Source organism: Aspergillus clavatus, genomic scaffold (assembly GCF_000002715.2).
Source record: "Aspergillus clavatus NRRL 1 1099423829805 genomic scaffold, whole genome shotgun sequence".
Taxonomy (NCBI): domain Eukaryota; kingdom Fungi; phylum Ascomycota; class Eurotiomycetes; order Eurotiales; family Aspergillaceae; genus Aspergillus; species Aspergillus clavatus.
The window spans coordinates 3,291,866-3,303,266 of record NW_001517094.1 but is presented as its reverse complement, the minus strand read 5'-3'; the positions used below and the strand labels follow the sequence as shown (position 1 = coordinate 3,303,266).

General features: G+C 50.6%; 5 protein-coding genes and 1 non-coding gene across 6 annotated transcripts in view; 2 read left to right on the top strand and 4 right to left on the bottom strand.

Moving 5' to 3' along the window:
* ACLA_029030 (ferric reductase-like transmembrane domain-containing protein) overlaps positions 1–484 on the bottom strand; it is a gene marked incomplete at both ends in the record, with an annotated part of 2,344 nt that extends 1,860 nt beyond the window's left edge. The window contains one exon of the mRNA XM_001269602.1: positions 404–484. Within this exon, the coding sequence (XP_001269603.1) occupies positions 404–484 (81 nt within the window). The remainder of the gene's footprint in view (positions 1–403) is intronic.
* ACLA_029040 lies at positions 362–442 on the top strand. The gene has a single exon. It is a non-coding gene; the product is annotated as a tRNA-Ser (tRNA).
* A 374-nt stretch (positions 485–858) lies between the features above and the next one.
* Positions 859–3,170, bottom strand: ACLA_029020 (protein phosphatase 2A structural subunit TPD3; the record flags this gene model as incomplete). The annotated part of the gene is made up of 9 exons (XM_001269601.1): positions 859–1,197; positions 1,254–1,591; positions 1,642–1,742; positions 1,796–1,940; positions 1,991–2,105; positions 2,167–2,658; positions 2,710–2,861; positions 2,924–3,029; positions 3,108–3,170. The coding sequence occupies 9 exons, from the start codon at positions 3,168–3,170 to the stop codon at positions 859–861; spliced, it is 1,851 nt and encodes a 616-aa protein (XP_001269602.1).
* Positions 3,171–4,164: 994 nt separating this feature from the next.
* Positions 4,165–6,466, top strand: ACLA_029010 (phenylalanine--tRNA ligase subunit beta; the record flags this gene model as incomplete). The annotated part of the gene is made up of 9 exons (XM_001269600.1): positions 4,165–4,217; positions 4,278–4,318; positions 4,388–4,407; positions 4,464–4,540; positions 4,609–4,738; positions 4,803–5,069; positions 5,126–5,367; positions 5,426–6,234; positions 6,303–6,466. 9 exons carry the CDS (start codon positions 4,165–4,167, stop codon positions 6,464–6,466), a joined length of 1,803 nt encoding a protein of 600 aa, XP_001269601.1.
* A 635-nt stretch (positions 6,467–7,101) lies between these two features.
* Positions 7,102–8,249, bottom strand: ACLA_029000 (40S ribosomal protein uS3; the record flags this gene model as incomplete). Its single annotated transcript, XM_001269599.1, has 3 exons — positions 7,102–7,437; positions 7,596–7,909; positions 8,096–8,249. 3 exons carry the CDS (start codon positions 8,247–8,249, stop codon positions 7,102–7,104), a joined length of 804 nt encoding a protein of 267 aa, XP_001269600.1.
* Positions 8,250–8,763: 514 nt separating this feature from the next.
* Positions 8,764–11,179, bottom strand: ACLA_028990 (phosphatidylinositol-3-phosphatase YMR1; the record flags this gene model as incomplete). The annotated part of the gene is made up of 3 exons (XM_001269598.1): positions 8,764–10,527; positions 10,596–11,084; positions 11,156–11,179. The coding sequence occupies 3 exons, from the start codon at positions 11,177–11,179 to the stop codon at positions 8,764–8,766; spliced, it is 2,277 nt and encodes a 758-aa protein (XP_001269599.1).
* Between the last annotated feature and the right edge of the window lie 222 nt (positions 11,180–11,401).

The window sequence follows — 11,401 nt, the reverse complement described above, 5'->3', positions numbered from 1 at the left end:
AAATCATCTTTCTTGTCATTTTGTAGGTTGTTTTAAAGTTAAAAATGATGAGCTCTCTTAGCAGCCACCTGTATGCGAGCATATCGAGTCCCAGTATGTTCGAGCAATGAATTGATACACAACCTCCTCCCACTGTATCAAAATGAAGCTCGATCTGGCATATTTCTAGAGTCCAGCCCCACTGTGAGCACTGGGCAAAGCAATGGACTGGGAGCATGATAAACCTTCCAAGAATGGTTGGATATAGTACGGTAGATATGTACCTTTAGAAAACTTGGCGTTGCTTTCAAGTCCATGAAGTATGAGAACAAGTAGCCGCATCCCTTAGATTGCGAAAACGTTTGCAACTCAAGCATGATTAGTCAGTGTGCCCGAGTGGTTAAGGGGAGTGATTAGAAATCACTTGGCTTCGGCCGCACAGGTTCGAGTCCTGTCGCTGACGGCTTTCTTTTTGCTTTTTCAATTCGCTGTCTGTCCTTGGCATATTGCTCAAGATGTAATATGCCCGTTTTTTTTTCTTTCCTTTTTATGTAGCAGGTCTCCTTCCAGCTTCTGTGGTAGTGGTCATTCCCTCCTTCAACATATTTGTGTCCTGTTAGTATAACACAGCTGGTACTATGCTCTGCGTACCCCATCTTGTCTAATAAATGCACACTGTTTACTGCATGAACACCATGGATTATCAATCGCTAAGTTGGATCTAACCCGTTTCTAAGTTCACAAGACTGACAAGCATCACACCCCTGCCAAATAGTGGGTCTCATATTTACTTCCGCAAACCACGATAAACAGGATACCCCCCCAGAGAGTCGACATGAAGTGGACGGGTGCAACAAACTAGATTATGGAAAGAGCTGCCTACGGGGATGTCTGCATGACCTCCTCGTGGCCGCCCGCGGCAGTGGTAGCAAAATAACGAACATCAACGTCTTCATCTTGCTGCAACTTCTCCAGGCTAGGGAGGACCCTCTGCTGGATGAGGTCCTGTCCCCGTGGTGACGGGGTAGCAGTCTTGCCGGCTTTCTCAAGCTCGGACAGCGTACCTTCGGAGGGAAGGCGTCGTAGCGCGTCGATCAATATAGCATAAGACTTGGCAACGTTGAAGCGGATGTTGGGGATCTCATCGGTCACTAGTCTGTCCAAGATAGGGAGGATTGAGTTCTCAATGATGTCCAGGGAGACAACAGGTGCGAGTGTCTAGTAGTCCATTAGCAAACCAACTTGTCCTCCTCAACAGGCGGAAAGGCACTCACGGAAATAGCAAAGCATGTGGTCATTCTGTAGAGGTAGTTAGGATGTTGTCCCATTGCCATGACCTTTGGAATGATTGAGCCCTGGGCCCACTCAACTCCAAAGACTTCTGTGAGCTTCCTCAAGTTCTGTGTGGCAGCCTCTCTGATGGAGAAAACAGTGTCACCGAGCCAGCCCATGCAGAGATCGCTGAGCTGTTCGTCAAAGAACTTGACACCTAGCTGACTGGCAAGTAGTGGGATGTATTCAATGATAGCAAGGCGAACTCTCCATTGCTTGTCCTCAGCTAATTGGACGATTGCGGGGAGAAGTGACTGCGATAGAAGGTCGATGCCAATGACTAGAGACCATCAGCATAATTGATCATGGATACCGGTATGAAAGCCTTACCTTTATTTACCAATTCCAGCTTGGAGATAATGTGCAGACGAACATCTGGGAAGTCATCCTTGAGCATCTGAAGGAACATGGGTAGAAGATGAGAGATCGTCCTATTTGTGTTTCGTCAGTTGCAGCTCATAAAGCTTCAGCACATGCCACTCACTCTTCCTTTCCGAGAATCGGGGCTAGCCCGCTGATTTGGGTACCCAGAGCTGCGCGCACGTGCTGAGACTGATCCGAAACAAGATCCTCCACACTTGTCATGATCTCATTAAGAAGAGTCTCCCGGTCAATCAGGCTGCAGAAACCTGTCTCGAATTAGCACGAGGTTTTCGCTTGCACGACGTTCTTTTAGTACCTGGAATCTGGCCGGCAATGGCAGTCCGGACTTCAGCCTCTGTGTCCTTGAGAAGCTTAACAAACGAGGGAACCATGTCACGAGTGACAACCTCTTCGTGTACGGCTTTGGCAATCTATTGTGAAAGGTTAGAGAGCCAGGAAAACATCGGAGCCATGCGCAACGAGATACAATACCTTCTCATATCTATCAGCAACCATATACCTGACTCTCCAACTCTTATCCTCAAAGAGGTTCCGCAAAGAGGTCAACAGGACACCGTGACTGGGTTGCTGCTCTTTGGGAATCTCCTCGGCGATGGAAATGAGAATGTCCACCGTCAGCAGACGCACGCTATCCTGGTCATCGCTGGCTAGATACTGAAACAAGGGAATCATCTCATCGATAATCACTTGGGTCTGCATCTCCTTGACGAGCTTCGCCAAGTTGTTGGCGGCCTGTCGTCGCACCATTGGTGTCTCATCGTGTACCAGACCCCCGAAGTATTGGCGCAAACTCTGCTGCACTGAGGGTTGGGATTTCCGGTATGGAATGCAATAGAGACCCGTGGCGGACACTTTCGACGTGAACCAATCGGCCTTTGAGAGACGCAACACCATGGGAACGAAAAACTCTTCGATCTGCTTCTCAGACAACTCCTCACCAATCTTGTTGAGTGATTCGACAGCCTAATTTTCGGTCACCAAACTGTATAATTGATTCCAGGCCATCTGATTTACCTTCTCTCGCACCAACGGCTCCTCGATGGCTGCCAGGTTCTCCAAAGGAGAAAGGAGGACGTGTCCAAACTCGGGACCACCAACATATTCCACGAAATTGCCTAGCTCTTCACTGAGTGCCGTCAAAACTTCGTCCTCATCTTCGACAGAGTCTAGTTATTCACGAATTAGACACCAACTCTCGCCACTGCTCGAATATCGACATGGGACTAACCGTCAAGAAAAGGGATCAGTTCGTCTCGAGTTCTCTCCGGACCCAAGGCCAATGCAATTGTAGAAAGACGGTGGATAGCGTTGATACGCAAAGTGACCTCATCGTGCTAAAAAAAATAATATGAAAACCGTGATGATCAATATTGGCTTGGACCAGAAACTCTTGGCTTGAAGAATGACTGTACCTTCAATTCGTCGATGAGGACGGCAATGGGGTAGAGCTCGTCATTTTCTCCTTGACCCTCCATTGCGGAATGATTGAGATATCTTCGAGATTGTATTGAATTAAGAGAGAATATCGGAGGAGGCAAGGATGTGGCAGGTCCAAGGCCTCAGCAGGAATAGAATTGTTGCGTTGTTCGGTCGATCCGGTATGATGCGCACTTGACAACCTTTCTGATCGCGATTCAAAGACGAGGATAGGGGCCGTGATAAGGGGAACAATTTAATCAAGCACCTATGCACAGGTATGGATTAGTCTCTGTCGTGGATAGAGATGTCCTGGTGGTATAGTAAGGGATGCGGTTGGTAGTGAGGCCCCGGGAGCGAGGTTTCGTGGGGTTTGGGCTGCCGCAGGACCACTCGAGCAAGCAACGCAACGCACCTAGAGAGTAATGAAGGAGAATCGAGCAGACACAGCGAACGGCCGTCGATGGATTATGAGAAAAAGATAGATGTTCTTGATTCGGAGACAATGAGGAGTACAGGATAAGTTTCAGGAAGCTGACGTAGGGCTGGATTTTCTCAGCGCCAGTGGGTATTGAATTGGTATGGGAGGTGAAGAGAGCTTTGGACGGTCGGTGGTCTTGACCTTCTGCTTAGTTACCTAGAGAGTACTCCGTACTGACCAGGGAGATACAGCACTGGTAACTTATCCTGTGCTATCGACCTGCTGTGGCTGGTGGGGGTGAAATAAAACACGACGTAATTTACCAGACTATTACGACCTAGGTCCAAGGAGGGGTGATTATCGTGGCGGTGCGTTCTATCTGTGGCTGAAGACCCGACCGCTTTGAGGGTCAAGCCCCAACAGAGACAAAAGTGTCACGGACTTCTATGACTACTCCGAAGACAGGCCATCTAGCTACCCAACGCTGGGATACATACCAGTCACACATCTTGTGGAGAGTCTAACGTGGGAAAGCCCGCACCGACCAACTTGGTGATTTCTTGCATCCCGCTTCAGTGCGTTGGAAGAACAGTCTCCATTATCTAGTTGCGGCATACCTATAACCCCTCACCATGCCCACCATCTCGGTTGATAAGGCCGCGCTCTACAAGGAGCTCGGACGGGAGTATGTGATTCCTTGGGCTTGGAGTCGTCAGTGCTTCCGTCGCTGATTGATTCTTTCCAGGTACACCACGGAGGAATTCGATGAGTTGTGTTTCGAATTCGGTTCGTTTGACTCATCCTATCTTTTTTTTGGCGGGGTTTGCGCTGACTGGTTTTTTTTTTCTGGAACAGGTATTGAGCTCGATGAAGATGTAATGCGCCCTTTTAGTATACCGAGATCGCGAGCGAAGAATACTAAGGAGTACAGACAACGAACTCGGACAGACCCATCGTCGATGGAAAGCAGGAGCCGCCGCAGTTGAAGATCGAGATCCCGGCTAACCGGTATGCAGGGCTATAATCGGGATGATATGAGCCATTTTTTTCACGTATACTGAGCTTTGTGTTCACAGATATGATTTGTTATGTTTCGAGGGCATTCAGCTTATGCTGAACATCTTCCTGGGCCGGAAGGCCCTCCCCAACTACCGGACGATTGAGCCTGCCAATGGGCAACTGGAGAAGATCATTGTCAAGGAGGATGTGAGTGCGCTTGTTTAGAGGGTTGTTTTGGCGATACCAAAGTCACTTACGAGTCTCCAAATAGACCATGAAAGTCAGACCCTTGGTCTCGGGAGCCATCCTGCGCAATATCAAGTTCGACAAAGCTCGCTATGAATCTTTCATTGCTCTGCAAGACAAACTCCACCAGAACCTCGCCAGGCAAAGAACGCTCGTGTCGATCGGTACTCATGATCTGGATACTATCCAGGGCCCTTTCACTTACGAGGCTCTGCCACCTAAAGACATCAAATTTGTGCCCTTGAACCAAACGAAAGAGTTGAACGGCGAGGAATTGATGGCATTCTACGAGGTATGGAATACTTCAGCAACGGCCGGTTGCTTATTGATGCTTACCTGCAAAAACAGAAAGACAAGCACTTGGGCAAATTCCTCCATATCATCCGGGACTCGCCAGTCTACCCTGTCATCTACGACTCGAAGAGAACCGTTTGCTCTTTGCCACCCATCATTAATGGTGATCACTCGAAGATTACCCTTGATACCAAGAATGTCTTCATTGAGATCACAGCTATTGATAATACAAAGCTGGATATCGTGACCAAGATCATGATTACGATGTTCTCTCAGTATACTTCTGAGCCATTTACGTAGGAACAACCCTCTCCTTTATCTGATAGCTGGATGCTAATTGGTTTTTGTCAATAGTGTCGAACCCGTCCAGATTGTCTCTGAACACAACAATGAGACCAGAATCGAGCCTGACATCGTTCCCCGCACTACACAGGCGGAGGTTTCTTACATCAACCAGTGCTGTGGACTGGAGCTTTCGGCGGAGGATATCTGCAAGCTTCTGACCAAGATGGCTTATCGGGCACGTCCGTCCGCATCATCCCCCGATGTCATTGATGTGGACATCCCTCCTACTCGCGCCGACGTCCTTCACCAAGCAGATATCATGGAGGATGTTGCTATTGCCTACGGTTTCAACTCTCTGCCGCGATCCTTCCCAAGCAAGTCCGGTACCATCGCTCAGCCTCTGCCCATCAACAAGCTCACCGATATTGTTCGGATGGAGGCCGCAATGGCCGGCTGGTCCGAGGTCCTGCCTTTGATCCTGTGCTCTCACGACGAAAACTTCGCTTGGCTCAACCGCAAAGACGACGGCAACACTGCAGTCAAGCTGGCGAACCCCAAGACCCTCGAGTTCCAGGTCGTACGCACAAGCCTGCTGCCTGGTCTGCTCAAGACCATCCGCGAAAACAAGCACCACGCAGTCCCCATCAAGATCTTCGAGGTTAGCGACGTGGCCTTCAAAGATCTGGCCTTGGAACGGAAGAGTCGCAACGAGAGACACTTCGCGGCGGCTTGGTACGGCAAGACGAGCGGTTTCGAGGTTGTGCACGGTCTGCTGGACCGCGTCATGGCCATGCTGAAGAGCGCCTTCATCACCGGCGAGGAGGGTCTCGAGAACCCCGCCGTCAGCGACTCACATTACTGGATCGAGGAGCTCGATGGTAAGTTCCCGAAGCCATCTTCTTACACACTCAGGGGAAAAAAAGTGTCCTAAACTAACCTGCCACAGAACCCACCTACTTCCCCGGCCACGCGGCGTCCATCCACCTCCGCATTGCCGGCAAAGACCACGTTATTGGTGCCTTCGGCATCCTGCACCCGACAGTCTTGGAAAACTACGACCTAAAATACCCCGTGAGTACTTTGGAGGTCAACATTGAAGCTTTCCTGTAAATGCGTGAAGAGCAGATAGGAATGATGTGAGTAAAATATAGATATCAACCTATGCATGTGGTAGAAATATCCAATGAGAGCTTGAGGTGCAAATATATCCATAGTAGGCGACTGAACTCTGGGAGTCCGAGAGCTTATGGTAGATGGTGACCAGCAGCTTCTGTAGCATTATCTGTGATTCGAAAATATAATTACACTACGCGGCATCTACCAGCCGTGATAGATAGTTCTATGAGCGATCCATAAACCTTGTATGTATGCAGTGGCTTTCTTGAGGCGTTTGAACGCAACTCCGCTCGGCGCAAGGTTAATTTACCGGCTCTCACAGAAGCTGAAAAACCTGTGAGGATAGAAGACACAAAGAAGACAAGTTTTCCCGTCCCGTAATCTCATTTTTCATTTCAAACATCACTTTTTGGTCTTTCCTACCTAGGTCTTTCACTAGGGATCTAGGACGAGGGCTGTAACGGAAAGTTCTTTCCCTCAGCAGTTGGGAACATATTGTTGGCGGGGGAGAGGGAGAGCGGGAGGGAGACAATTGAAGTTCATGTAGTGTTCTTTATTGCGTGAGGTAAGAGATAGGTAAGATGACAGGAACGAAGAAAAAAGAGCAGGGCCTAATGCAAGAAACCAGTTTACTCCTGGGCGTAACCCTCGGCGGCGGGGGCAGCCTCCTGGCCCTCAGCGGCCTGCTGCTCAGCCAACCGCTGCTGCTCGGCGGCCTGCTGGGCGGCGAGAGCCTTGGCACCGTAGTCCTGGCTCATGGGCTGGAGAACGGGCTGCTCCTCCTTGGGCTCGATGATGGTGACGGAGTCAGGGAGGGTCTTCTGAGGACCGGCCTTGCCCTCGGGGTCGGAGCCGCGCATGATCTTGACCTTGATACCAAGGACACCCTGGCGGAGGAGAACGTGACGGGTGGCGCTGTCAATGAACTCCTTGGCGGGCTGACCGGAGTGGATCATGAATCCGTCCTGTAAAAGAAAAGAAACCATGTCAGTCAAACCGATCTTTATACCGAACCATTCATATCCCAGCATTCGCAGTTCCTCAATCCCTTGCGTATTTCTTTCCCCAAAATCCAACTTCCAGGATTCCAACCAATCCAATAATAGAAGCGAGTTTGACGTACCGTGAACTTCATGGACTTGGCACGGGCAGCACGGAGCTTTCCGGAAACGACAACCTCACAACCCTTGGCACCGCTCTCCATGATGAATCGCAGAACACCGTAGCAGGCGCGACGGACAGCGAGACCGTTGAGGAGCTTGTAGCGGAGGGACTCGCACTGAGCGACGGCGGACAGACCGCGGTTCTGGACCTTGGCGGCATACAGGGAAACGGAGTTCTCGGGGAACTTGAAGCGCTTCTGGATGAGCGAGGTGAGCTCGCGGATGCGGCGACCCTGCTCACCGAGAACCTCCTGAGTGTGGGTGGCACGGATGACTGCACGAAGAGAGCATCCGTTAGCAAGACTGGACATTTATATCCCCCCCCATAAAATTTCCGTCGCGGCACAACGTATGCCCCCGATTGCCTCTCCCCAAACCCATCACACCAAATCCCTTATTGCATTGTTCCAATTCCACACACAGCTCTCACAGGGAATGACTTATTGTCGGGCGAACGTACTGATATCGGTGACGGTAGGAGTAACACGGACTTCGACGCCCGAGTAGCCCTCCTCAGCCAGCTCGCGCTGGAAGAACTCGTTCAGCTCGGCATAGAAGACACCGTCGGCGACGAACTTGCGGCGCTTCGAAATAGCTCCCTGGACAGCGGCCATGATTGCGTTTCTGCTGGTTGGTTTCTTGGGTTGTCGAAGAAACGGCCGGTGGTAGCGGTGCACTCAAGGTGGGAAGTCGTTCGAGGGCGAAGAGGTCGGCAGTCGTCAGACCGGATTTCAGAGTTTCCGCGTTAGTGGGGATTTTTTGGGCATAGGGCTTCTCCTTCCATTCTGGGATAGGGCTCAACCCTCGCTTGCACTCCGCCAACACCTTGCCTATCTAGGAATAGTCTAAACATCTAGCTTGCGGAGCTTATTTTTCAGGCTCCAAGGCCATCAAATCTCAGACCTACCATCCGCTTATAGTTAACCAAGTTATAGACATGGAACCTTTCCTGACTATGAGCAGAGAGCTTCACAATAAATGAATATAGGCATATGAATAATGTTCTGGGCCTATCGCAGACTGGCTCTGTATCGCTACCATAGCATAACATAACATACGTCAATTCGTAGACTGGAAAAACCACATATCACTCGCTTTACGTCTTCCCATTTTTTGTTTGTTTCGTGCCTATTGCATTTCAAGCTCCATTTGACTCATGGTGCTTTTTGGCTCCGGAGGGTTATCACTCCCTTTAGAAAAGGCCAAGTTGGAAATCCCTGATGTCACCGCCGCTAGTCCAGTCGGGGCGGAATTCGTGGTCGTTTTCCCAGAAGTACCGCTTCCCATAGAATGATGGGCTGTTTCAATCCCTGTCAAGACTGGCGTAGGCGTACCCTCCGAGCTAGGACTATCGCGACGGGTGGGAGGGGCTGAGGTGGGTTGGCGGGTCCCATTCATTTCGGCATCAGCTCGACCAAATGCTTCACTCCACCATCTGACTTCGTTGATGCGTGGAAAGATCAGGCGCTCCTTCCCGCGCTTGTGGTCATCGATCTGAGGGTCATACTGCGGGTTGAGGAACTGTTCTTTCCGAGCTAAAAAGTAGTCCCACACACTTCGAGTGCGTTCTTTTGCCCTCATATCTAGTCGCTCCTTCTCGCTGTTAAAGAGGAAAGTACCATATTGACACGAGTAGAGGTGGTAAAGCAGACGTCGTAGAAATCGCTCGTTGAATTCGAAGCGCGTCGGGTGTTGGTACAGGAGCTGATAGGTTGCGTCGAGGAATTGATGGAACACTGGACTTGTTTCTTTTACCTTGGTAACTTCCTTCTCAGAGACAACGGTCCTCGGCGCGGAGCCAGGCTTTCGAGGGCCGTCAGATTCATAGCTTTGCATTTCTCCGTCCGACTCGTGAAGAGAGTCACGACTCGTATTGTCTCTGTTGAAGAAGCCCTTAGCGCTGAGGAAGGCATTCTCAATGGCTTTGCTTGCACCGCCAGGTTCGCCGAAGCCACGACTTGAGTCTCCTCCGATTCTTTCATTTTCAATCTGGAACCACTTCTCACTACTCAAAGGACCGGATCGATGCCGAAACATGTGTCCAAAGGAGAGCCAATCCTTCTCCACCAACACCATGAATCCTTCTATCGTTCTGAAGTAAGGGTCTAGACAGATCTGGCTCAGAGCACTGAGCTGGCCGGTGCGATCCCACCCGTCTGAACAATGGATTAAGACATGTGAATGCTGCAGGCCGACCTGACGAGTGATCAATCCGGCGCCATCCAGAATCCCCGAGATATGCTTCAGCCATCCACTCCGTGCCAATTGATCCCGGTTGGGACCCAACGGGGTGACATCCGAATCTTTCAAGGCATCTATCACCTTATTAAGCGAGTCTCGCATCACATGAATATTGTCGATACCAAGATATGCTTTCGTGGCGAACTTGTAGTTATCCATATTCTCTGAGCCGAGACCCACGGCTTGCATTGCGAAGGCATTGACTGTCGGCCGGGCATCGACAATCAGGTTATGCTGCTGGGCGCCATAGATCTGGGGTTGTTCCTCGGGATCCCCGCGGAACGATGCGAGCATCTCGTCTTCCAACTCCTCGGCGTTCGTCAGTTCAGTTAAGGACCGACTCGATGAAGCATCGCCCTGTGTTGAGTTTGACGAGTCATGTTCGAGAGGTGGCGGAGTGAAGTTTGCCAACGGCCGCTCTGCTCGGGAGGTCGAGAAGATTGCTGCCAGTAACTTTTCATCCTGAATACTCCGGTTCTGCCGCACACCCACCAGAGGTTGAGAGCTTCTGGTAATCGAGCAGTTGTTTATGGGGTGACGATATGTCAGAACAGGCACCCTTGCTCTCGATCTGTATCGGCTCGCGTAGTTGAGCGTATTATCTGAAATCGTAGCGGGCACTGGTAGAAGAGCAGGGTACGTCGGTGAAAACTGAGGAACCCAGAGTCAATGCAACTATCCGATGACATCACACAAAAAAAAAAAAGCAGGATACTCACCCCATAGTCCATATTAATCTCAGAGATTCGCCAGCCATTCTCGTTGCTGTCCCGGCCCACGCCTTGTCTCGCCCATTCTTTGCGAGCATTGTACAGTTCCCAGCCGTTGATTTCTCGCTCCGGCGGCGGGGGCTGATAAGTGAACGCATAGAGCTTGTCAATCCGGCCGATCTTGCATGTCCAAAGTTTTATACTTTCATATACATCGCGAGCCTTGCTCTCACTCGTGAAGTAGAAACAGACGAAGGTAAAGTCTCGACAACGTAGGCGGATGGACGACGGTTGGCGGGATGCAGCGGGGTTCGGGCGATATGTACAGAATGCAATGATCGGATAAGTTATCCACAGCTCCTTCGGCCGAACAGGCGCACCCTGGGCTTGCGCATTGTCAATTCCTTGCGGGATGTGCGAGAAGATGATATGGTGAGGGGTGAGGTGAAGCGTGCCGACGACCTGCTCACCACGACGCGCCAAGGTCACATCTTCAACCTGAGATTCGAGAGAACAGGGGAAACTGTCAGATCCATGCGTTGCAAGAGGGATACACTCATGGATCAAACCTTAGCGACTCGTGTTTTCTCCATGCCTATGCTATTTCCGGGTCCGCACCACCTTCATGGCTAGGTGGGACGGAGCAAGCTGGCTGTAATCCAGAGCCTTCCGAAAGGACCGGGGAAGTGTGGAAAAAGGTCCTCGGTCAATGATGGCACGACGAGTATATATGAATGATAGAAGTGGAAATGGAGCCACAGAATTGCAGAGACCGGGACTTTGGGGTAACCTTGAGGCGGACAAGTCCCGCAGCA